Source organism: Leopardus geoffroyi, chromosome A2, assembly GCF_018350155.1.
Source record: "Leopardus geoffroyi isolate Oge1 chromosome A2, O.geoffroyi_Oge1_pat1.0, whole genome shotgun sequence".
In the NCBI taxonomy this organism is placed as follows: domain Eukaryota; kingdom Metazoa; phylum Chordata; class Mammalia; order Carnivora; family Felidae; genus Leopardus; species Leopardus geoffroyi.
In genome coordinates, this window is record NC_059331.1 from 7,191,914 (window position 1) to 7,217,632 (window position 25,719).

A 25,719-nucleotide genomic window follows, 5' to 3' on the forward strand; every position below is an offset into this window, starting at 1 on the left:
GATCCTCAAGAACACCCTTATGCTCTGCAATGAAGTAGGATATACAAGACTTCTGCTGTTAAACCCGTTATGGTTTATTACAACCAAAGGATACAGATTAGAATCAGCAAAGGGATAAGTAAGACACACAGGATTAATTCCAGGACAAACCAGGCACAAGCATCCAGGTGTCTTTTCCCAGTGCAGTCAAATGGGCATTGCTTAATATTCCTAGTAATAATAAATTACCAAGGAAGCTCACCTGATACAGTAGGCTGTTCAGTTGGGCTGTGGTAACAAAAATATAGATTGGGTGGCTTGTCAACAACAGAAATTTCTCACAGTTCTGAAGGCTGGGAAAACTCAAGATCAAGATGCCAGCAGAGTTGGTGTCAGGTTAGGACCTACTTACTGATTAATGAAGGCAGTCTTCTCACTGTGTCATCACATGGCAGAAGGGGCAAGGTAGCTCTTTGGGGTCTCTCACAAAGGCACCAATCCCATAATTACCTCTCAGAGTCTTCACCTCCACAAACTGTCACACTGGGGATTAGGTTTCAATATATGAAGATGCAGGGAGGTGCAAACATTCAATCTATAGCACCTGAGCTCTGGTGTCCTAAGGTTTTATCGTGGGTCAGTCCTGTAGGCCCACACCACCTGCGTGACTGACTTCAGCCACTTAGGCTCCAGCCTGAGTTCAAACTGTTAGAACATTGCCCAGAGCCTCAGGCGTATAAAAACATGTTTACCATAAATCACGTTGTTAGCATAAACTATCTGGAATTCACCCAGACTGGTATTGTGTGACCCAAGGCCTCAGGCATACAAAAACATTCTTAGCAGGCAGCATAGTCCATGGACGTCTCCCACAAGCCCAGCCTAGAGTAGGTCTGAAGACAGGCCTTTCTCAGGAAAGTGCAGGATTTGAGCAACCCAGACCTGGGTTAATCATTTCTTGCACATCACCTTGTCACGGTCATCCAGGTATGTTAGAGAGTAACAGTAACCTCAGGAGTTCAGGCTTTTGAGGTAGAGTAACCTGTATTCAGACTCTGGCTCTTCCTAATTGGTGATCTTGGGTCAGTGACTACTCCTGTCTCAATGTAGGTTGCCTCAGCTGTTAAATGGCGGTAATAGTAACTATGTTGGTAATCCTTTGGGCTACCACTGCTTGTGGCACAGAATAGGTACTCCGTAAATGGCGATTGTTATGTATATTTCTGTAGTATACTACTCTACAGTTTCTAATGGCTTTTATGTAATACAGCTTTATCTTTTGCAGAGAGCTGACTAATGAATAATGCTTCATGATAGCTGAGTGATGCCTGTTGCTTAAAGATTGATGGTACGTGGTGAGAATCCACTGGTACTTAATCAGGAGGAATTGAGATTGACCTCTCCGCTAAATTCAGACACCATCTTGAGGGACTTTGGGAACGAGAAGGGTTCAGTCAGATTTTACTGTCACACCCACAGGATGCCAGCCATTGATCTTTTCTCCTGTGGTAAGTCCTTTTTGATGCTCCTGTCAGGGACTGGTTTAAACTGGCCTGTGAATGGCCTGTCTTGTCAAGGTCTAAGCAGTCCTGTTTCTGTGCTAAGAGAGGGCTTAAGTAGATAAGAACATCCTGATGTCTGAATCCTTAGATTTGGGAAGGAGGGATAAGGATGTGGGAGATGTTCTGCTTAATCAACATGAGATGCTTTTTTTTATGTGAGATTCATTATTGTTGGCCAAAGAAAACACCAACTTTAGGGCACCTGGGTGGTCCAACTTCAGCTCAGGTCATAATCTCACGGTTCATGAGTTCAAGCCCCACGTTGGGATTCTCTCTCTCTCCCTCTCTGTGCCCCTGCCCCACTTCTGCTCTCTGTCTCTGTCTCTCTCTCTCAAAATAAATAAACTTAGAAAAGAAAACAACATCTTTACCTGTCTAAACTTTAAATTTCATTGTCTATAAAATGGGAATATTAAACTCTTCCTCCCAAAGCCCAAACCCTCCTTCTGGTTTCAGATGAGGCAGGCTGCTTAGCATGTGTGTCAACTCTGGAGTGGCTTCTAGGCTTGTGAGTAGAAACTTTGGGTAGCCTGGGTTCTCAGGTTTTATTTCTTCTTCCTAAGGTCATCTTTTTCAAGATTTTTTCTTTCTTCATGAGGAGAAATCAGAGGGAGAAAGGACAGTGACTAGGTGTCTGACAAATTATTCTCAGGTAAGTAGGAAGTTTATTCTTTTATAAAAGTACATGTTCTTCCTGCCAGATAGACATGTTTTTTTTTAATAGAACACAGAGTTTCTTTGTGCATATAGGGCCTGCATAGGGACTGAATACCCAGCTAAATTTCCTCAGGTTTCAGGATATTTTATGTGGTTGACAGATGACATAAGGAGAGGATACTGTTATCGCAGTATCTACTAATTCAGTCCAACTCTCATTCATGTTGATTGTGTGCTCTTGTCTTGCTTTGATACTCTATGAGGGAGTGGACATGTGTTTTTCAGAATTTGTGCTGTCCCTGGAGGAATGATTCATTCATTGCCAGCATTTATTGTGTCTGTAATGTACTCAGACCATGGTAAATCCTGTCATTAGAGAAAAATAAGATTAGAAAAGAGTACAGTGTAGCTGTGGTGAGACACCTGCAGTCAGGTGAATGAGGTGCTCTTAAAGCTACATGACTGGATGAGCTCACCAGTGAATATGTCCAGGTAGAGAGGAGAATGGGCATGAGGACCATCAAGCCCTGGAAGAGATGATGGGAGAACATGGAAAACTGTCTAAGCTTTGGGTCTCCCATTCTCTTTCTCCAGTGAACATTGGTTTAGATGGCAATTGCTTGATGCCAGAATGTTTGTGATGGTTTAGGATCTGGTGATCCTTGAGGATGTGGCTGTGGAATTCACCCAGGAGGAGTGGACTTTGCTGGATCCAACTCAGAGAAACCTGTACAGAAATGTGATGCTGGAGAACCACAAGAATCTGGTTGCAGTAGGTAAGGCTGGTACCATTTCTTCATTTAGCTTTTTCTGGAAGAAATGTTTCCTTTTTTTTTTTTTTTAAAGGTAGGCTCCATGCCCATTGTGGGGCTTAAACTCAAGACCCTGAGATCAAGGGTCGCATGCTCTACCGACTGAGCCAGCCAGGCGCCCCTTGCTTAACTGTGTCCTAGTGTCTGTGCTGACTACTGGCAATGCAGTGGTAAAAAGAGCAGATGTTGTTTCTGCTCTCACTGACCTTACCTTGAAGTGACTTCTCTTGAAAACGAAGATCTGTTCATTGTACTGGCCTTATTGTCTGTATGGATTGAAAGGCTTAGGACTTAAAAAACTTGTATACAAGTTTGAGCCTGGGTTTTAGGGGAAAGATCGGCACCTCTTTTGGTGAGCAATGAGGAAGTGTGTGCTTGTATTTTAGTTTCACTTGAAAATTTATTGGTTTGAAAAAAAAAAAAAAAAGAAAGTTTATTGGTTTGATAAAGTTGGCACAAACATTTTGTTTCTCAAGTTCTACCTGACTGTATCTGGTGTCCCTGCAGAGCAGAATCTTGGTCCTGGTTTGTGGAACTATTTGTCATCCCTTGCATGTTCTTCTTACATCAAGTGTCTTCTTCTGAGAGCCAGGTGCTAGCTATGCAGACCTGTTCTGATCTTTCAGGTGGAACAGGAAGGAAAGCTGAGGATAGTGGGAGAAGTTCTGCAAAGTAAGGGAAAAGGGAGATGTGATTCTTTATGAAAAACAGCAGGAATCCATGAGAGCTGCAGTCCATTTGGAAATGTTAAACAGGAAGCTTTTGAAGATGGATTTTTCCTGAGAATGCTGGTGCCTTTGGTTTCTGAGGTTCCTTGGGTCCTTCAAACTTCTCTTTAACTTTTCATCTACTTTCTGAAACTTCCTTTTGACCTGACAGTAAGATCTATTTCTTCTTTATTTTTATTTTTTTTTTTTTTTCAACGTTTATTTATTTTTGGGACAGAGAGAGACAGAGCATGAACGGGGGAGGGGCAGAGAGAGAGGGAGACACAGAATCGGAAACAAGCTCCAGGCTCTGAGCCATCAGCCCAGAGCCTGACGCGGGGCTCGAACTCCCAGAACGCGAGATTGTGACCTGGCTGAAGTCGGACGCTTAACCGACTGCACCACCCAGGCACCCCTCTATTTCTTCTTTAAATTCTGCATTTAGTTCTTCATTCATTTTCTTTCAGCTTGGTTTTCCTGGTTATGTTGCTCTCTGTTCACCATCAGTCTTGACATGTATAGAATCATTTCTTAGAGAATCACCTACCAGTTTGACCAGCACCCTTTTTCATTGCCAAACTCTTAATATAGTCAGACTTTTCAATCTCTATATGTTCATGTCTTTTTTATTTTGTAATCTATATTAAGTCAGTCTTTGAAAATAAATAGGCATTGGTCTTTATTTTTAACAACTTCTTTCCATCATTTATTCCTCCAAGACCTTAATTTTTTTTTTAATCTTATTTCAGATTGGGAGATTTGTCTTAATACCAAATGGTCAGCACCTCAGCAGAATATTTTGCAGGGGAAAACACCCAATGGGTAGAAATGGTAAAATTCACAGTGTGTAATTCCTTGCCTTCCACAACAGTGGAAGTTTGGAAATTCCATAAGATAGAAAAGCAGCACAAAACCATAACAGACACTTGGGGCTAGTGTTATTCATCCTAAATGAAACTGTTTCTCATAGAGTCTCTGAGCATTATGAATTTGACAACTACTTTAAACACTCCCCAAAATACATTCACACATTGTTAGCTCAATATTTCATATATAGAATTCAGATAAAGTTTTTGAAAAGTAATTTCATCTTGATCAGTTATCAGCTAAATGCTATAAGAATCCCTGTGAAAGTAAAGACTACAAAAGGAAAAAAAAAGACTACAAAAGAACTTTTTAGCAGAATGGTCTCTTCATTCTGCTTGAAAGCACTCAGGTCTGGAACCATGCGTTGCATACAGTGAAAATGGAAGAGAAAACAAAAAACTTTAGTCATACTGATTGGTTTCCTCTATAGTATAACAATTCAAGGCAGAGGAGAGGATCTCTGAATGTAATAAAGCTGGAAAACTTTTATAAGACCTCACGAATCTGTTCATCAACAGGAGAGAAACACATTGGAGAGGAATTGTTTAACCATTGGGAAGAAACCTTGAGTGAACACTGCTGCTTTAAGACTTACAAGAGAGCTCACAATAGAAAGAAAACTTGTGTGATCAGTGTGTAAAAGCCTTTACAAAGAACTCTGCCTTTATCCATACAACAAAACTGATAATGGAGAGAACCCTCCTAACTGTAATCAGTGTGAAACACCTTAAGCCAAAATGCACATCTGGTTCACAAGAAACCTTGTACTCCAAAGAAACCTTATAAATGCGCTGTCAGAAAGGAATTCCTTCTTCCTCACACCTTAGAGAATATGTAAGAATTCATAGTGGAGAGAGGCCATATGCCTTTAAGAAATGTGGGAAAGCTATTTATCATTCTACAAGCCTTTTTGTACATGTGCAGATTCGCAATAGAAAAAAGGTCCTATAAACCTAAAGAATGTGGGAAAACCTTTAGTTGATCTTCATATCTTATTCAACATTTAAGAACTCAAAGTGAATTAATGCCTGTGGAATGTAAGAAATTTGAGAAAGCTTTTTCTTGTTCCCTAGATCTTGCTAAACGTGTACAATTTTATATTGGAGAGTAACATTATGTGTGCAAAGAGTGTAGTAAAGAGTTTACTTGTTTATCAAAACTGGATACTCACATGCGAAATCACACTGGAGAAAAACCACAAGTGTAGTAAATGTGAGAAAACCTTCACTGATTCTTCAGGTCTTAAAAAACACAGAGGAACTTGGGGCGCCTGGGTGGCACAGTCGGTTAAGCGTCCGACTTCAGCCAGGTCACGATCTCACGGTCCGTGAGTTCGAGCCCCGCGTCAGGCTCTGGGCTGATGGCTCAGAGCCTGGAGCCTGTTTCCGATTCTGTGTCTCCCTCTCTCTCTGCCCCTCCCCCGTTCATGCTCTGTCTCTCTCTGTCCCAAAAATAAATAAACGTTAAAAAAAAAAAAATTTAAAATATAAAAAACACAGAGGAACTTACTGGAGAGAAGCCTTATCAATGTGAGGAATGTGGAGAAGCTTTTGTTAGGTCATCACACTTTACATATAAGAACTCACACTGGTGAAAAGCCTTATCAATGTAAGGAATGTGGGAAAGAAAGCCTTTAGTAACTCATCTTGCTTTGAAAATCCCATGCAAACTCACCCTGAAATGAAACCCTATGATTGTAAGCAGTGTGGGAAAGCCTTTATTTGATCCTCCTTTCTTATTCAGCATTTAAAAATTCACAGTGTAGAAAGACATTTTGAATGTGAGGAATGTGGGAAATCATTTAGATATTCCTCATACGTTAGTCAACATGAAAGAACACATACTGGAGAGAAGCCATATGAATGTAAAAAATGTGGGAGAGCCTTCACTATATCATCAGGCCTTACAGTACATGTGAGAACTCACACTGGTGAACGACCTTTTGAATGTAAGGAATGTGGGAAAGCCTTTACTCAACCCACATATCTTATTTGACATTTAAGAACTCACAGTGGGGAAAAGCCATATATAGATGAGGAATGTGGGGAAACGTTTAGTACTTCATGCCTTACTAAACACCTAAGAATTCACGCTTGAGAGAAGCTTATGCTTGCAGAGAATGTGGGAAAGCCTTAAATACTTTCTCTTTTTAACTTGTACTAATTCATTATAAAGGTAACCTTATTATGAGGAATGTAGGAAGCCTTTAGCTCTGTCTTGTATTTTGCTGTTCAGCTATGATTTCACAGTTGTGAAAAATCTTATAAATGTAAGAAGGGTAGGGGTTTTTTTTTTGTTTTGTTTTTTTGTTTTGTTTTTGTTTTTTAGTTTTATCCTTCATTTGGGGGAAATATGAAAGCACACATTTGGTTTGAAAATGTGTGCACACATTTGAAAGCACACATAGGATTTGAAGAGATCCTATGACTGAAAGAGATATAGGAATGTCTTTGATCTTTGTTATTAGGAAACACAACTCACACTTTACAACTTTACAGGAATGGTAAATTATAAGTGTAGGGAATGTGGAAAAAGGCTTTGTTATTTTTATTTTACATGTAGTAAGTCATGTTAGATTATGAATGTAAAAGCAATACTTTCAGTAAATAACTTACATATATTTTTATAAAAATTGAAATCCTAAAAGGGTTTTTTAAATGAAAAGCCTTTGCTACAAAGGGTTTTTAAACAAAATCTAAAAGTATAAAAATTTTGGTAAAGTATAGAGTACAAATTTTCACTTACTGCATATAAGAAAATTGATACTTGAAAAGAAAACCAAGAAAAGCATTTTTATTTAAATGAGTTGCCTTTCTGTGTGTATGTCTTTTTTTCAAAGTAGACCCACAGTTTTAAAGACTAATGATGTTGAACATCTTTTCATGTACTTACCATCCATTTATTGTTGATGAACATCTTTTCATGTACTTATCATCCATTTATTGTTGATATTGTTCAATATCTTTTTTCTTTTTTTTTTTTTTTTAATTTTTTTTTTTTCAACATTTATTTATTTTTGGGACAGAGAGAGACAGAGCATGAACGGGGGAGGGGCAGAGAGAGAGGGAGACACAGAATCGGAAACAGGCTCCAGGCTCTGAGCCATCAGCCCAGAGCCTGACGCGGGGCTCGAACCCACAGACCGCGAGATCGTGACCTGGCTGAAGTCGGACGCTTAACCGACTGCGCCACCCATGCGCCCCCAATATCTTTTTTCTTGTTAGAGTCTTTGGTTATTATTAAGTTTGGTTTTCTTAACAGGTTTATTGAGGTATAATTGCCATGCAACAGATTGCACATATTTTAAGTGTACAGTTTAAGTTTTAACGCATGCACATATCCATGAAACCATCAGTTGTTTTCCTGTACGCTAACAATGAACAAATAGAATTTGAAATTGCAAACACAATACTGTTCACACAACAAAATATGTACTAGATCTCTCTAGATCTAGAGGAATACTGCAAAATTCTGATGAACAAAATCAAAGAACTGAATGAATGGAGAGATATTTAATGTTCATGGATATACTCAGTAATTGTCAAGGTGTTAGTTCTTCCCAATCTCACTCATGGGTTCAATCCAGACAAAATTCCAGCAACTTATTTTGTGGGGATTGACAAGCTGATTCTGATGTTTATATGAAGAAGCAAAAGACCCAGAATAGCTAACACAGCATTGAAAGAGAAGAACAAAGTTGGAGGACTGAAACTGCCTGCCTTCAAGACTTACTATAAACCTTGGGGCAGCTGGCTGCCTCACTAAGAAGAATGTGATCTTGGGGTCGTGAGTTTGAGCCCCACGTTGGGTGTAGAGATTACTTAAGATTAAAAAACTAGATTTACTATAAAGCTACATTAATTAAAACAGTGTGGTATTGATAAAAGAATAGATCAATGGAACAGAACAGAGAGCTCAAATAGGCCACATAAATAGTCAACTGATCTCTGACAGAGGAGCAAAGGCAGTGGAATGGAGTAAAGATAATTCTTTCCAACGTTTATTTATTTTTGGGACAGAGAGAGACAGAGCATGAATGGGGGAGGGGCAGAGAGAGAGGGAGACACAGAATCGGAAACAGGCTCCAGGCTCTGAGCCATCAGCCCAGAGCCTGACGCGGGGCTCGAACTCACGGATCGCGAGATCGTGACCTGGCTGAAGTCGGACGCTTAACTGACTGCGCCACCCAGGCGCCCCAAGATAATTCTTTCCAACATATGGTGCTGGAACAACCAGAAAACCACATGCAAAACCATGAATCTTTACAGTCTATATTTATAAAGATTAATTCAAGATGCATTATAGACCTAAGTAGAAAACACAAAACTATGAACTCCTAGAAGATAACATAGGAGAAAACCTGGATGTCCTTGGGTGTGGCAATCCTTTTAAAATATAACACCTAAATAAATAAATAAATAAATAAATAAATAAAACACCAAAGGCATGATCCATAAAAAGAAATAATTGATAAACTGGACTTTATTAAAATTTAATATGCTCTGTGAAAGACATTGTCAAGCAAGTGAGAAGACGCACAGGTTGGGAGAAAATATTTGCAAAAGACGTATTTGGGTAAAGGACTGTTATCCAAAGTATACAAAGAATATTAAAACAACAGTGAGAAAATAGCCTATTAATAATTGGTCAAAGACCTTAACAGACACTTCTCCACAGAAGATGTACAGATGGCAAATAAGCATTTATGAAAAGAGGCTCCACACCATATGTCACCAGAAAAATACAAGTTAAAAGGAGATCCCACTACACGTCTATGAGAATGGCCAAAATCTGGAACACTAACAGCGCCAAATGCTTTGCTGGTGGGAATACAAAATCGTACAGCCAGTTTGGAATAGTTTGGTGGTTTCTTATAAAACTAAACATACTCTTACCAAATGATCCAGTATCTAGGGTTTTTGGTATTTCCCCAGAGAAGTTGAAAACTTCTGTCCGTTCAGAAACCAGCACATGCATTGTGTTGGGTTTTTTTTTGTTTTGTTTGGTCATGGATGTTTATAGCAGTTCTATTCCTAATTGCCAAAACTTCAGTAGGCAAATGAATATCTTCAGTAGGTAAATAAACAAACAAACTGGTGCATCCAGACAATGGAATATCCAGCATTTGAAAGGAATGAACTATCAGGATTTGTAAAGACCTGGATGCACCTTTCATACACATTACTAAATGAAAGAAGCCAATCTGGAAAGGTTATATCCTTTATGATTCCAACTCTATGACATCGTGGAAAAGGCAAACTTGGAGATCAGTGGTTGTCAAGAGTGGAGGGAGGTGGCTGGGGGTATGAATGGGCAAAGCATCTGGGATTTTGAAAGCCGTGAAAATACCTTGTATGATGCTATAGTGGTGAATATGTCATTCTGTATTTGTCGAAACCATAGAATGCACACCAAAAGTGAACCCCAGGGGACTGTGCCTGATTATGACATGTCAATGTTGGCTCATCAGTTGTAACAAATTAACCACTCAGGTGTGAGATGTTAGTAATGGTAGAGGTTATGCATGTGTGGGGGCAGGGGTATATGGGAAATCTGTGTACCTTGCCCAGTTTCACTGAACCTAAAACTTGTTTAAAAAAAAAAGTCTTGGGGCGCCTGGGTGGCGCAGTCGGTTAAGCGTCCGACTTCAGCCAGGTCACGATCTCGCGGTCTGTGAGTTCGAGCCCCGCGTCGGGCTCTGGGCTGATGGCTCAGAGCCTGGAGCCTGTTTCCGATTCTGTGTCTCCCTCTCTCTCTGCCCCTCCCCCGTTCATGCTCTGTCTCTCTCTGTCCCAAAAATAAATAAACGTTGAAAAAAAAAATTTTTTTTTAAATAAAAAAAAAAAAAAAAAAAAAAGTCTTAAAGTGAATAGAGATCTTGAACCCCCAAACTGTGGGCAGGGAGCAAGATGAAATAGGTCTCTAAAACTACTCAGTTAAAAATATGGTCCTACGGGAAAGCAAGTATGATTCAGGTGGCAGAACTCCGCAAAGAATCAATCATTCCTGTGGCTCAGTAGTGCCCCTTAAGGAATAGGCAAGATGTTCCTGTTTGACTTTCAGAATTGCTATGGACCATTGGCTGCAGTGGGTCTTCCATTCTTCCCACCGACCCACCCCCTTTCTTTCTATGATAAGCAGCCAGCATTTTATTATTTTTTTTAAGTTTATTTATTATTTTTTTCAGTCTTCTCTTCACCCAGTGGGGCTCAAACTCCCGACCCCAAGATCAAGAGTCATGTGCTCTTCCAACTGAGTTAGCCAGGTGCCTCCCACCCATTTCTTAATATGAATATCTCTTCTGATTATCCTTTCCTTTTCTCACAATTATATGTTGAGTGTGTGGGGAGTAAATAACTTGTCTCTTTACTTCACAAATCTTCAAACTGAGAATAACATACTCAAGCCAGACCTTTTAAAATAGCCAAGCCCTGACTTGGATGTTAAGATTCTGGACATAGAACTTGAGTCTGATACTATAGGCACAAGATTTTGGCATGGTTTTAATAGGCAATGACTATTGTATGTGTGGAGGTACATAAAAAATTTGTGGCAGATTGATGGTTTTAAAACATGGCCCACAAATTCTTTGACATTGTTGCCTTCCCTTGACTTTTACCTAGAGGAGTACAATATAAATGATGCCATATAATTTCCCAGTCTAGGCCATAAGGGGCCATGCAATTCCCTCCTGGTTATCTTCGCATGTTCTCTTTTGGGATACTCCCAGTTAGTATTCTTCCCTTGGAAACAAGGAGTTATGCTGTAACATGGAGGGGCTACATGGAGATGCTTCTCTCAGCAGTCCAGCTGCTCTCAGCCTTCTAGCCATTTCAAGGAAGGCACCAGATGCATGTATGAGTCCCCAGATGACTCCAGCCCTTGGCTTGAGCTGTGTGAGTCTTCCCAGGTGAGGAAGGCCCTGGTCATTGTAGGGCAGAGACAAGCCATTCATTCATTCCCACTGCATCTTGTCCAAATTCCTGACCTATGATCTGTGAAAATAACAGAATGGTGGTGGTTCCACACCAGCACTTTTCAAACTTTTTGACTTCAGGACTCCTTTACACTCTAAAATTGAGCATCTTTATTTTATGGGCATTGTATCTATGAGTATTTGACATAATAGAAAATAAGACATGTTTTAAATGTTTATAACTAATTTCATAGTGTACTTAACATTTATGAATAACTTTTTCAAAATGATAACAAATGTGAGAAGTGAGAGTCTCTTCTTGTCCAAACTTCAGTGAGGGTCCTGAACCTTCTCCTGGGTCCATCTGTGCACTTCCTTGTAAAATCCAATTATAGCAAGAACCATGCTAACTCAGCAAGAGTTTCCCATTTTCCATTAATGAGCATTCTTGATACCTAGTTGGGTTCCTCATCCTCCACCATCCTTCAGGTGGTTTCTAATCACCCTGGCCTGTCTTCAGCAAAGATTCTGTTAGGTCAGTTCAGCCAGAATCCCCCTTACCCCTGATCTTTTCTCAATAATTTTCCACCCACCTGTGTATCCTGTTCCTTGGCTGTAAGTTCCAATTTACCCATGCTGTATTCAGACTTAAGCCCAATCACTCCCCCTCCCCCTCACTGCAAAGTCTTGTTGCAGTGGTCCCTATACCTGTCTCAATGGCTGAAAAAAGTCCACTTTACCATCTTTAACAGGTGTCTTTAAGTATTTTTTCATCCTTACCAGATGAGTGACAAGTTTTACAAAAAAATTTTATAAATCATTTTGCCTAGCTTAATGACAACTGGAGTCTCATACCTGCTTCTGAATTCAATTTTTTCCCGTAAGTTGTTTCGGATGAAGTATATATAGAAAATTCGGTTTCGGTGAGATATATAATTGGAAAAAAGAAGTATTTTCAGATAATTTTGGATATTTGGTACTTCACCAAAACTCAACTAATGTAGTTTCTTTTTTTTTTTTTTAATTTTTTTTTTAACATTTATTTATTTTTGAGACAGAGAGAGATAGAGCATGAATTGGGGAGGGGCAGAGAGAGAGGGAGACACAGAATCCGAAACAGGCTCCAGACTCTGAGCTGTCAGCCCAGAGCCCGACGCGGGGCTCGAACCCACAAACTGCAAGATCGTGACCTGAGCTGAAGTCGGACGCTTAACTGACTGAGCCACCCAGGCGCCCCAACTAATGTAGTTTCTTAAAGATTAGTTGCACTGTGGAGTGTGAAGTTCTGTCAGTGAATTCTTCCTATTCTGTTACATTAAAGTCCATTGATTTTTCTTGTATTTTGAATCGATATTTTACCCATGTGCGACCTTGTGCCATCATGTGTTAGTCATATGGGAAATAGTTCACTATGTTATGCATATTTTCCAAATGTTGGCCTATTTTATTATCCAGCATCAAGCATCATACACTAATACAATTATTGATCATAGCAGAAAGGTTTGTAAATGTTAAGAAACAGCCAACATCATGGTCCCAGGTATATATTTTCTAAATTTTCTGTTGCCTCAAGGACATTTTTAAGGAAAACTGGATTTTTTATTTCTCACGAATATGTGGCAATAAGGAATACAATGTGGCACTTGCCGCCACTGTCTTGATTTCTGCTAAGGTGCCAGCACTTTTACCCACCATTGCTTTTATATCATCAATATAAATGTCAACATGATGAAAAAGTAAATAATAGAACTATTTTAACAATAGTCTTGGCCTCACAGACTGAAAGTGTCTGGGGTCCCTCAGCAGGCTGGCAACCACATTTTGAGAACCGCTATTATGTATGACCATGTTTGGAGTGGTTTGTTATACTGCAGAAATAACTATAACAGCCTTAACTCTCTTCTTCATTATTAGTCTCTTCAGTGGTCTAAACTATTAACTGGGAAAATCCCAGGGTTCCAGTGTGCTTCAGAAATGGGCTTTCTTTTTGCCCAAGTAGAGTATGTGTGTTACGGGCTCAGTCTGGAGCCTGACTAGAGCTGGAGTGTGGGTCCTTTCCCTTGTTGCTTTTGAGCTGTGTGTTTGGGGTACTTCCTTAGCCTCTCCTAAGCCCCATTTCCGTTTGTTAAATGAGATCAATTAATACGTCAGATGCTTTTGTTACTAAATGCCACAGAAACAGATTTCTAACAGTCTTGACTTAAAAGGGCTGGTGAGAGCTCACAGTTATTTTGCACTTACTGTATGCCCTGAAAGCTTTCCATGGATTGAGTCACTTCATCACAGCTCTCTGAGGGAGCCTCTGTTCTTATTCTGTTTTATGTGATTTATATGACATGAAGTATCCTCTATCATTTCTGTTGGATTCTAGTTCAGTGTTTCACTTTAAACCATGCAGTTTTTAGAGCTAACAGGAACCCTAGTCACGGACTCCAGGCTTTGTGGCCTCATCCAGAATTAACAATAGCCAAATTGTGTTCCTCCAGGTTCTGTATTACAAGTGGACAGATTTTCAGAATTACTGTGTTCCTCTGGGCAGAGAACTCACAATTAGAACACAGGTATCTCCACACAGAAACCCATTGTTGATGTTGCAGCTGACCCAGAACTGCCAGCAGAACTGAATCTGCCCTTGCTTTCAAGATGTGGCCAACAACTGATTGTAAAGAATGTGAAACACGCATTTTGACGAAAGTGAATAGTTAGGACAGTAGACAGTCATAGGCTGGGTTTTGACAGGAATGAAGACAAGCCCGTGGTTTTGCAGCTGTGAATGAATAATTTTTATGAGTTTTTTTTTTAATAGTTTTAATAATTTTTATCTCCCTATTTTTACTCCTCCCATTTATTTCCCCTCTCTTATTGTGGAAATTACACAGCAAATTTCATCCATTTGATTTCACATCATGTACAGTCTTTTTGTTGTTTTTCTAACTTTATTTATTTTGAGAGAGAGAGAGACAATGTGAGTGGGGGAGAGGCAGAGAGCAAGGAGGAGAGAATCCCAAGCAGGCTCCCCTCTGTCAGCACAGAGCCCGATGTGGGTCTCCATCTCTATGAAACTGTGAGATCATGACCTGAGTCTAAACCAAGAGTCGGACCCTCAACCAACTGAGCCACCCACACGTCCCTATACAGTCTTGTTAGACATCAAATATTTCAGAATATGAGTATGACAATAATTAAGGACATGATTTTATTATTATTAAGGACATTATTATTATTATTATTATTATTATTATTAAGCCACTTACTAGATCCCAAGATAAACCTGAAAACTCCCCCCAGTGGTTGGTCGCAGAGACCTATTAAGTCAGAGTAAAATCATATCAGAACAAGACTGACCTTTTTGCTTCTTAGTAGTTGTTCAGATTTAGAGCCACCAAAACTCCAGGAGAAATAAAAGGGATGTATATTTTCTCCTTTGTTTTGGCACTAGTAACAGTACAAATGATTTAATTTCAGGTTATCCCAGTTATATGTGTTGATTTTCAGGAATCTCAAGAAAATGAAAAATTGGTTACTGTCATCAAGAGTACATGTGTCTATTATAAAAAAAAACATAGCATTTGACAAGGGAAGGTAGATAATTTTAAAGTATACATGAGCATTTAATGAAGCCAGAAGTTTTAGTTTTGGAATCCTGAAATCCCTCAGGTTTAGTTTCTGGAAATTTGTATTGAAATATGTCTCCGTTCTTACCCCATATGTGGTACAATGATCTTGGTATTAGTGATGAGAGGGACTTTTTTTTCTTTTTTAATGTTTGTTTATTTTTTTGAGAGAGAGTGAGCAGGGGAGGGGCAGCACTGACAGCAGAGAGCCCAATGCAGGGCTCGAACCCAGGAACCGCAAGATCATGACCTGAGCCAAAGTTGGATGCTTAACCGACTGAGCCACTGAGGTATTTTTGTTTTTTAAACGAAAATTCTGGGGCGCCTGGGTGGCTCAGTTGAGCATCTGACTTCAGTTCAGGTCATGATCTCATGGTTTGTGAGTTCGAGCCCCACGTCGGGCTCTGTGCTGACAGCTCAGAGCCTGGAGTCTGCTTCAGATTCTGTGTCTCCCTCTCTCTCTGCCTCTAACCCACTCGCATTCTGTCTCTCTCAAAATAAATAAACGTTGAAAAAAAAATTTTTTTAAGAAAATTCTAAAGTAGAATTTTTTTTTTTTTGATCTGAAAATTTGGTCAGTAATAATGCACAGATTGGAAATACAGAGGTTTCTAATCAAAGAAGAGTTACCCATTAAGGTTGAAGGCTTGTTTTCAGTTTGAGGTCTTTTTTTTTTTTTTTTTTTTTTTTTTTTAAGAGATCAAAGATTCTAGGCAAATGCATGGCAAAGTGTTCCTGGATTTGTAGGAGCCTATGGTGGGTTGGTATAAATGTAGTTATTCTAACATGACTTTTACAAATGCTTGTGAGGAAATCTCCAGCGTTTCTACACTGCTTACCCCAAACCTAACTGGACTCTCAAAGCCCATAAGGTTCCCAGTAAGAGAAGCCTATGTCATTAGTTCTCAAATGAGATTCATACAAATGGGAAATTCACATCTGATGCAGTAGTTTTATGCCAACCCCATTCATGTCCCCAGGTTCTGCTTGGCACTTTGAAGGCATCTTGTGTGGGTTCCCTCCACTTACCTTTGACATAAAAATCGGTGCAACACCCCACACCCACTCCCCTGCCCCAAATGTTTGTATCCATGGGAGGTGGGGTCAGCCCTTGGTAGTCTTTTGCGTAGAAGAACATTGAGGTGAGGGTCCAGGATTGTTCACTGTAGCAGAAGGGAGCAGAGCAGGCAGTGAGAAGAGACATTTCACTGTCTGAATTTCTGCACCATTTGGTTCTCTGGAATTTCCTTCCTCCCCGCCCCCCTTCAGAAAAAGTTAAATCAAGGAATCCGATTTCATTAGTGAACTCTTATCTAGCTGTATTTTTATGAATAAACAGCCTGACCTCTGCATCTGCAGGTGCACCTTTGTCACGACCTCTAGAAATGAGAGGTCCTGGGTTTCCAGTGCAGTGCATAAACACAGATGGTCAGGATAGAGTTATTGGCCAAAGCTGTGTGTTGGCGGGGAGCTCATGAGGGCTAGGGCATTTTACTTCTGTCACAAAATATTCTTTGTCCACAGAACAAAGCCAAGAATCAGTGATCAGTAAATGTGTGTAAGCATCCTCATAGTTCACCTAACAGTACCGTGTCTCGCTATGCTCATTATGTAGTGAAGAAAAGAACCTAGCCTCTTCAAAATCTTTTTTTTTTTGGGGGGGGGGGGTGGAATGTAGGTTGAAAATTTTCCATTTTTTAAAAGATTTAAAAACTTTTGAAGTTTAAATAATCTCTATACCCACCGAGGTGCTTGACTTTACAACTTCGACATTGAGTCACATGCTCCACTGACTGAGCCTGCCAAGCTCTAGAAAACTTGCCATTTTAAAAACATGGTTCTGATCTGTAAACTTAATATTAGTAATAGAGTCCCTGGCACTTAAAGGGCCTTCAGTTTACTGGCAGGTATTTTCTGGAGCTGGTCTGCCTGAGAAGCACAGCCCACCAGGAGGTATTGAGATTTCTTTTAACCACAGATCTCCACTTCTAGGTACCACCATTAAATAATATTAACAATAGTCCTCTTAATTATTCTTAAATCCTTGTGTCCAGGCAGATGTTTTATTCATGGGGGTGTCAAGAAAAGGCTCAACAAGGGGCTATGGAGGTTTTTATAAATCCTGAGTTTGGAGTGTCTAAATGTAGTAATAACCCCAAAGCACCTTAAAAATGTATCCTTTTCTCTACTACCAGATTGGGATTTTTTTTACTTTTAAGTGTTTATTATTTTTGAAAGAGCACAAGCATGAGAGGGCCAGAAAGTGGGTGCAGAGGATCTGAAATGGGCCTGACTACAGTGAACCCTATGTGGGGTTTGAATTCATGAACCCCGAGATCATGACCTCAGCTGAAGATGCTCAACCAAGTGAGCCACCAGTGCCCCAGGATTTTCACTTTTGGATCATAGTCTCTGATTATGCAGATTTAAATCAATCCTCAGTCCTCACGCCCCTGATAAAATACCATTTCTTGGGGTTGTAAAGCACTGATTGAGACCCAAAGTTTACAGCGTTATTTTAAGTCTAGTTTTAAGATACATGCTTTTAAATGTTTATTTTTGAGAAGGGGGGTGGGGGGGGGGGAGGCGGAGAGCTATGGAGACAGCATTCCAAGCAGGCTTCCTGGTGTTAATGCAGAGTCCGAGGTGGGGCTTGATCTCACGAACATGACCTGGGCCAAAATCAAGAGCCCAAGGCTTAACCAACTGAGCCATGCAGGCGCCCCCGCCCCCCGCCTTTTAGGTTTTTAATTTTTGCTTTTTGTTTTAAAATACCACTGTATAATTGTTCAGATTGAATCTAGACAAAAAGGTCTCTGACCTTGATGGGGACATTTGACTTCAGTGGGGACTTATTTTGGTTAGGAAGATAGGGGCAGTGACCTCATAAGAAACTCCATAGTGGTTTAGAAATGAGGTTTAGACTCATTTTCCTTTGCAGCTGCTAAATCCCTTTTTCAAAGTCTTGGGGCACTCCTACTTTTTCCTCTTGGGGAGATCGTATGGCGTCAAAGAAGGTTCGAGTTCTTGTTTTATCTCTGTGATCAAGAGCAAGTTGCTCCACTCTTCAAGTTGCCTTCAAGTTTGCTCTTTTTAAGTCAAAAGCTGCTTTCCTGCCTTCGGCCTACCCCACAGCTGCTGCTTCGACCACGCCCCCCAGCCCTGCCACCCCCCACCCAGTGTGTCCGCCTATTGCAGGGCCCCAGGGCAGGGCAGCTGGAGACCGGAAGCGGAAAAGCGGCCGGGGGCGGTGTTCTTCTGGTGTTACTGCGGAAGCTGAGGACACGTTTTTCATTCCTTGGCGACCTTCCCCTTCCAGCTGTAGCCCAGGTGTCAGCGAGTCCAAGAGAGCTGTGTGGGGTTGGGGAGGGGTCAAGGGCACGGTTCCCAGCGCCAGCCGCTCCCGGACCGCGGCACCTCCGGACGGTTTTGTGCGTGTCCACGCCGAGGGCTTCCAGCCGTCCCGGCCTTTTGTCTCAGGGCCCAGACCCCCTTCATGCGTGGGTCCTCGCGTTCCGGCCACTCGGGACGTCGGGCCCCGGGAGGAGGCAGATCAGGAGATGCGCTCAGGAGGGTCAGCGAGGCCTTAAAATTATGCCCTGTACACCTCTTTAAAATTCTCTCCCGAGTTTGCTTTTCCACAAGAAAATGGCCTTTCCTGTACTTCACTTTCCTGCGTTAACATCATCCTGAAATACTCATCAGTTCAGTCGAAGCCACGGCGGCTTAGAGTTGTTATTATGCGGATGCACTCTAGTCCCCTATGGACAGACAATTGAGTTGTTCCCTCTATGGACTTGTGCATGTTTCTTCCCATTTCTGGACCAGGGTCGTATGCAATATTCTTAGATCTTGCCAACCGCCCGGTCGGTGGGGCTTGTTCTGTTTTGAACCTTCAGTGTGTTTATTTTGTATCCAACAAGCTGCAGACCTCTTTTGGTTTTCAAATAATTCATCTGTAGATTCTTTTGATTAAAAAAAAAAAAATTTAACGTTCATTTATTCTTGAGACACAGAGAGACAGAGCGGGAGCAGAGGAGGGGTAGGCATAGACTCTGAAGTAGGCTCCAGGCCCTGAGCTGTCAGCACAGAGCCTGACGCTCGAACTCACAAGCTGCGAGAACTCACAAACTGCGAGATCATGACCAGAGCCGAAGTCGGTGGCTTAACCAACTGAGCCACCCAGGCGCCCCTACCTGTAGATTCTTTTAAATGTTTACATAATGGTCAGGGGCGCCTGGGTGGCGCAGTCGGTTAAGCGTCCGGCTTCAGCCAGGTCACGATCTCGCGGTCCGTGAGTTCGAGCCCCGCGTCAGGCTCTGGGCTGATGGCTCGGAGCCTGGAGCCTGTTTCCGATTCTGTGTCTCCCTCTCTCTCTGCCCCTCCCCCGTTCATGCTCTGTCTCTCTCTGTCCCAAAAATAAATAAACGTTGAAAAAAAAAATTAAAAAAAAAAATGTTTACATAATGGTCCTATCATCTATGAATAGTGGCAGGTGTATTTTTCCTCTGTAATCTTCCAAGCTATAATGTCTCCCTATCCTTGTCTCCCCATCCCACCCCCAAATCTCTTCCCAGCCCTCCCCGTTACAAGACACTGGCCAAGACTTCCAAACCTGATTGCAGGAGTCACTTTGGTCTTATTCCATGTCTCAAAGTAAAGGCCTTCATAGTAAGATGTTTGCTCTACATTTTTTATAACATTTTCTGGTTAAAGACATTCCTTTCTATTTCTTCTTTTCTGTGTTTACTAAGATTGTTTTTTATAATAGATTGACATGTAATTCGCATGGAACTCATCCATTAAAAACATACAAGTCAGTGGATTTTAGTAATTATGCAAGCATCAGAATTTAATTTAGTACTTCTGTGTTACTCCCCAAAAAAGCAAACCCATTAGAATTCACTCTCCATTCCTCCCTCCCTTCCAGACTCAGGTGACCACTAATCTTTTTTTGACTTTATAGATTTGTCCATTCTGGATATTTCATATAAATGGAATCATACAATATGTGGTCTTTTGCCCCTGTCTTCTTACACGTACCATAATGTTTTCAAGGTTCATCTATGTTGTAGTTTATATCAGTATTTAATTTCTTTTTGTGGCTAAGTAATATTCCATTATATGGCTATATCACATTTTATCTACTTATCATTTGATGCACATTTGGGTTATTTCCACTTTTTGGATATTATAAATAATGCTCCTGTGAACATTCATGTATAAGTTTCTGTGTGGACTTTTCATTTCTCTTGAATATATAACTAGAAGTAGAATGGCTGGTTCATATGATAACTGTATATTTAATGTTTTGAAGAACTGCAGACTGTTTTCTAAAGTGTCTTATATCACTGTACTTAACCCATTAGCAAGTATGAGTTCTGATTTTTCCATATCCTCACTAATTGTTATTTGTCCTTTTATAACTATCAAAATGGGTCTCAAGTGGCATTCACTTGTGTCTTTTTTTTTTTTTTAACTTTTTAGAAATATATTTATTTTTAAATGTTTATTTTTGAGAGAGACCAGCGGGGGGGTGAGGAGACAGAGGATCCCGAGCAGTCTTTGCACTGACAGCAGAGAGCCCAGTGTGGGTTCTGAACTCACCAAGAGATCATGAACCATGAGATCATGACCTGAACTGAAGTCTGCCACTTAACTACTGAGCCACACAGGTGCCCCATTTCTTTGTGGTTTTGATTTGCATTTCTGTAGTGGCTAATAATAGGCATGTTTTCATATATGCTTAATGGCCATTTGTATTTTCTTCAGATAAATTTGCATTCAGATCTTTTGCCCCGTTTTTTTTACTTGAGTTGGTGTTTTTTAATAGAGTTGGTTAAGATTATTTTTGGTTGGTTATGTGAGATGTTGAGTATTAAAAAACACTTTTACTGTGTCATTGAGATGATCACACTGTTTTATCCTTTGATCTATTAATAAAATAAATTTTAATAATTGATTTTCTTTTTTAAGTTTATTTTGAGAGAGTGTGGCCAGGGGAGGGTCAGAGAGAGAGAGGGAGAGAGAGAGAGAGAGAGAGAGAAAGAGAGAGAATCTCAAGCAGGCTCCACATTGTCAGCACAGAGCCCCATGCTGGACTCACAAATTGTGAGGGTATGACCTGAGCTGAAATCAAAAGTGAGACCCTTAACTGACTAAGCATTCAGGCGCCCCTATATTAATTGATTCTCTAATAAGCCTCTGTGGTATTCCTGGATAAACTCAGCTTGGTTCTGATGTATTAATGTCCTCATTTACTGATGTATTTGGTTTGAACTTTAGGTTATTTATATTTGTGTTTATTAATGAGATTTGCCTGTTATTTTGTTTCTTATCGTGGCTGTGTCACATCTGATGTCAATATTCTACCAGTCACAAAGAACTTTCTTCTTCCCTTTATACCTTTAAACAAGGTAATCCCTTTCATAAGTCAAACCATTTTGTAAACTTGTTATAAAAGTGGCACGTCCATCTCATTTCTCCCCTGTGCTAATTGTGTAAGGTATTAGAATAATCAGAATGTAAACATGATGTTTTGGATTATACACAATTCTGGAGTTTTGCATGATGGCAAAATTCATAAATAAAACCTTCCAAATATGTAACGCTTCCTTATAAATTCAATAAGTTATTATTTCTACTAATGTTTAGTAATACACAAATATGTGGCAAACACACTGAAGTATTGTTTAACCAAAATCTTTATAAATTTGTCTAATCCCTGGAAAATTTTGAGTCAGTTTGGATTTTTCTCTCTTCTTTGAATGGCAGAACTGACTTATACAACCCATGTCTGGGGCTTTCTTTGTGGGGAAATTTAAACACCTAGTTCTTTATTTTTGTTTTGTTTTGTGTCAGGAATCTATCCTGGCAGTAATTGGGGCTGAGGAGACCTGGAATCTCTCTGAGAAGGTCAGCAGCTCCAGATTATTTTGGGGTTTTCTGCATTTTTTTTTTTTTTTTTTTTGAGAGAGAGAACGAGAGAGTACATATGTGCACCAGTGGGAGAGGGGCAGAGAGAGAGAGAGAGAGAGAGAATCCTAAGCAGGCTCTGCGTTGTCAGCACAGAGCCTGAATCAGGGCTTGATTTCATGAACCATGAGATTGTGACCTGAGCCGAAATCAAGAGTCAGTCATTTAATCAACTGAGCCACCCAGGCACCCCAGCTTTTTTTTTATTGTGATAAATATATATATCACATAAAATGTGCCATTGTAACTATTTTTAAACGTACAATTCAGGGGTGTTAATCACATTCACATTGTGATGTGACCATCACCATCTAGTTCATTTTTTATAACTTTAGGACTACTCGGTTTGTTTATTTCTGTAGTCATTTTTTGTAAGTGTTATTTCTCCAGAAACTGATCTGTTTCCTGTGAGTTTTTGACCTTGATCGACATAAAGTTAATCATAATATCTTACATGTTTAACCTCTGCAGCATCTGTAATTCTGGGTGTTTTTTTCTTAATTTTCTTTGAGCCTCCTCCCTTCTTGAATAATCTTGCATAACTTTTTCCTGTTTTATCAATTTCAAAGAACCAGGCTTTTTTTTGCTTGGTCAATCTCTATTTTTTGTTTTCTAGTTCATCATTTATTTGGGGATTTTTTTTCTCTAAAATCTTCAACTGGGAACTTAGATTGATTTTTAACTTCATTTTTTCTCTAATATAAGTATATGAAGTTTACTTTTTTCCCCTAAGGCCTACATTAGCTGCAGCTTACTTACAAGTTTTGGTACTTAGAACTGATCAATAGCCATAGTATTATGTATATTCTAACTTCCAATTTAATTTATTAATTATATATTTTATTCATTAGTTATTCATAAAAGTGATGGTCTCTAAACTCCAAATGTATGGCTTTTTTCTTTTAGATTGAACCATATGAAACTGTCAACTTTCCACCATTTTTTGACCTAAAGAAATGGTAGTGTCATGTGGCTCAACATTATAGTTTTCTTTTGTTACATAACTTAATTTCATTTTGGTCAAGGAGTGTGTCTGTGTATAAATTCTTTGAAAGCCTTAAGACTAGATGTATAGTATAGAAAGAGAGCTAGTTTTTGAAAAACTCCACATGTGCTTGGAAAAAAATACATGTATTCTTCATTTATTGAGTGAAGTGTCTGTGTTTTAGGTGAAGCTTGTTCGTTTTACTATTCAATTCTTTATATATCCTCTTTTTTCCCCTCTGATTTCTGCATAGCTGACAGTAGTTTGTTAAAGTCTCTTGTGCTGATGGTGATTTGTCTATTTCTCCTTTAATTCTGTTAGCTTTCATGAGGCTATGAGTGTACACAACTTCAGAATTTTTGTATCTTCCTAGTGAATTGAACCTTATATGCTAACATAGTTGCCTTTTGTAACGCCTTTTGTTTAAAAATATGTGAGGGTGCCTGGATGACTCAGTTAGTTAAGCATCTGGCTCTTGATTTCAGCTCAGATCATGATCTCACGGTTTGTTAGATCAAGCCCCGCTTCAGGCTCCACAATGAGCTCGGAGCCTACTTGGGATTCTCTCTCCCCACTTCCCACTCCCATGCATACATGCCCTTGTGCGCGCTCGCTCTCTCTCTCTCTCTCTCCCTCCCTCCCCCCCCCCACTCCCTCCCTCCCTCCCTCTCTCTCTCAAAATAAACATTTAAAAATAAATAAAATGTGTGGGATAAGTTATGGTTAATATTTGCCTGGTATATCATTTTTATTTTTTAGATTCAGCTCTACTGTGTTATTTTGGTTGTTAATGCTTCTCATGGAAGAGCATAGAGCTGGAATTGATCTTACTCTAACGTGTCAGTCTTTGCTTTTAAATTGTAGAATGACCATTTACCTGTACATTCATTGTGACTATTGATATCAATATTTTCTGCCATCTTGCATTGTGCTCTTTATTTTACCTGCTGCTTTTTGTTTCTTTTCCCCACTTAGCTGTCTTGCTTTTAGAATAATTGACTTTTTCTTTCTCATTCCTTTCTTTCTTATAGACAGTGAGTTAAAACCCACTGAGTCCATTCCTTCAGTGGTCACCTTAGCTATCTTATCAGGCATAAAGTCAAAAGCTAATCAACGTTTTTTTATTTTTCCTTTTAATTCTAGTTAGTTAACATACAGTGCATATTTGTTTCAGGAGTAGAATTCAGTGATTCCTCAGCTACATACAACACGCAGTGCTCTATACAACAACTACCCTCCTTAATACCCATCTCCTGTCTAGCCCATCCCCACCCACCTCCCTCCATTAACCCTCAGTTTATTCTCTGTATTTAAGAGTCTATTATGGTTTGTTTACCTCCCTCTTTTTTTCTTTTTCCCCCCTCCCATATGTCCATCTGTTTCTTAAAAGCCACATAGGAGTGAAATCATATATTTGTCTTTCTCTGACTTACTTCACTTAGCATAATACATACTAACTCTATCCACGTCATTGCAAATGACAAGATTTCATTCATTTTTATGGCTGAGTAATATTCCATTATGATGGACATTTGGGCTCTTTCCATAATCTGATTATTGTAGATAATGCTGTTATAAACATTGGGGTGCACGTATCCCTTCAAATCTGTATTTTGTATCCTTTGGGTAAATACATAGTACTGCAGTTGTTGAATCATAAGGCTAATTAGCGTCTTTATTCTCTCCTGGAAAAATACAAGGAACATACAACTACAATCACCTCCCTCCCAGCGTCTTTATTCTCTCCTGGAAAAATACAAGGAACATACAACTACAATCACCTCCCTCCCAGTATTATGTATTATGTGGCTATTTAATTTTTTTGAGATTTTATTTTTGAGTAATCTCGACACCTAATGTGGGGCTCAAACTTGCAACCCCAAGATCAAGAGTCACACGCTCCACCGACAGACCCAGCAGGGCACCCCTTTGGCTATTTAAGTTAAAATATCAATTACTTAAATCGCACTAGCCTCATTTCAAGGGCTCAAAGCCGTATGTGACTGGTGGCTACTGTATTAGGGCAGGTAATCATGTTGGACAGTGCTGGTAACCTGTCCACCTGCTTTTTCTTATTTCTGGAGGTTTTAAAAATTTTTTTTTAAAGCAAATTCCAGAAATCATGTCCTTTCATCAGTACTATGCATCTGTTTTCTCATCTGGCAAACTCCAAAGTTCCCTGATTGTATCCAGAATATCTTTTTACAGTCAGTTTATTCAAATCAGGATGGTATCAGGGCCACCACATTTTTTCATTTAAATTCAAGTTACTTAACATATAGTGTAGTATTGGTTTCAGGGGTAGATTCATCACTTACATTTACATAAATGCCCTCCTTAATGCCCGTCACCCATTTAGCCCATCCCCCAAACCATCTCCCCTCCAGGAACCCTCAGTTTGTTCTCTGTAGTTAAGAGTCTCTTATGGTTTGCTTCCCTCTCTCTTTTTATCTTCTTTTTCCTTCCTTTCCCCTGTGTTCATCTGTTGTGTTTCTTAAATTCCATATATGAGGGAAATTATATATTTGTCTTTCTCTGACTGATTTCACTTAGCATTATACTCTAGTTCCATCTATGTTGTTGTAAATGGAAAGATTTCAAATTTTTTTGACTGCTAAGTAATATTCCACTGTATACACATACCA

At 39.7% G+C, this 25,719-nt stretch overlaps 2 protein-coding genes and 1 pseudogene across 3 annotated transcripts in view; all 3 read left to right on the forward strand.

The window, feature by feature from the left end:
• Positions 1 to 1,324: 1,324 nt before the first annotated feature.
• LOC123607380 (zinc finger protein 426-like) lies at positions 1,325 to 4,691 on the forward strand. Its single transcript, XM_045496553.1, has 4 exons — positions 1,325 to 1,487; positions 2,105 to 2,193; positions 2,848 to 2,974; positions 4,467 to 4,691. The coding sequence occupies exons 1-4, from the start codon at positions 1,325 to 1,327 to the stop codon at positions 4,541 to 4,543; spliced, it is 456 nt and encodes a 151-aa protein (XP_045352509.1). The 3' UTR covers positions 4,544 to 4,691.
• Positions 2,878 to 25,719, forward strand: part of LOC123607355 (zinc finger protein 177-like) — a 41,259-nt gene continuing 18,417 nt past the window's right edge. For both annotated transcript variants that reach the window (XM_045496521.1, XM_045496522.1), the window contains exon 1: positions 2,878 to 2,974. The gene's annotated coding sequence lies outside the window, so the exon portion shown is untranslated. The remainder of the gene's footprint in view (positions 2,975 to 25,719) is intronic.
• On the forward strand, positions 5,322 to 7,163 carry LOC123604896 (annotated as a pseudogene).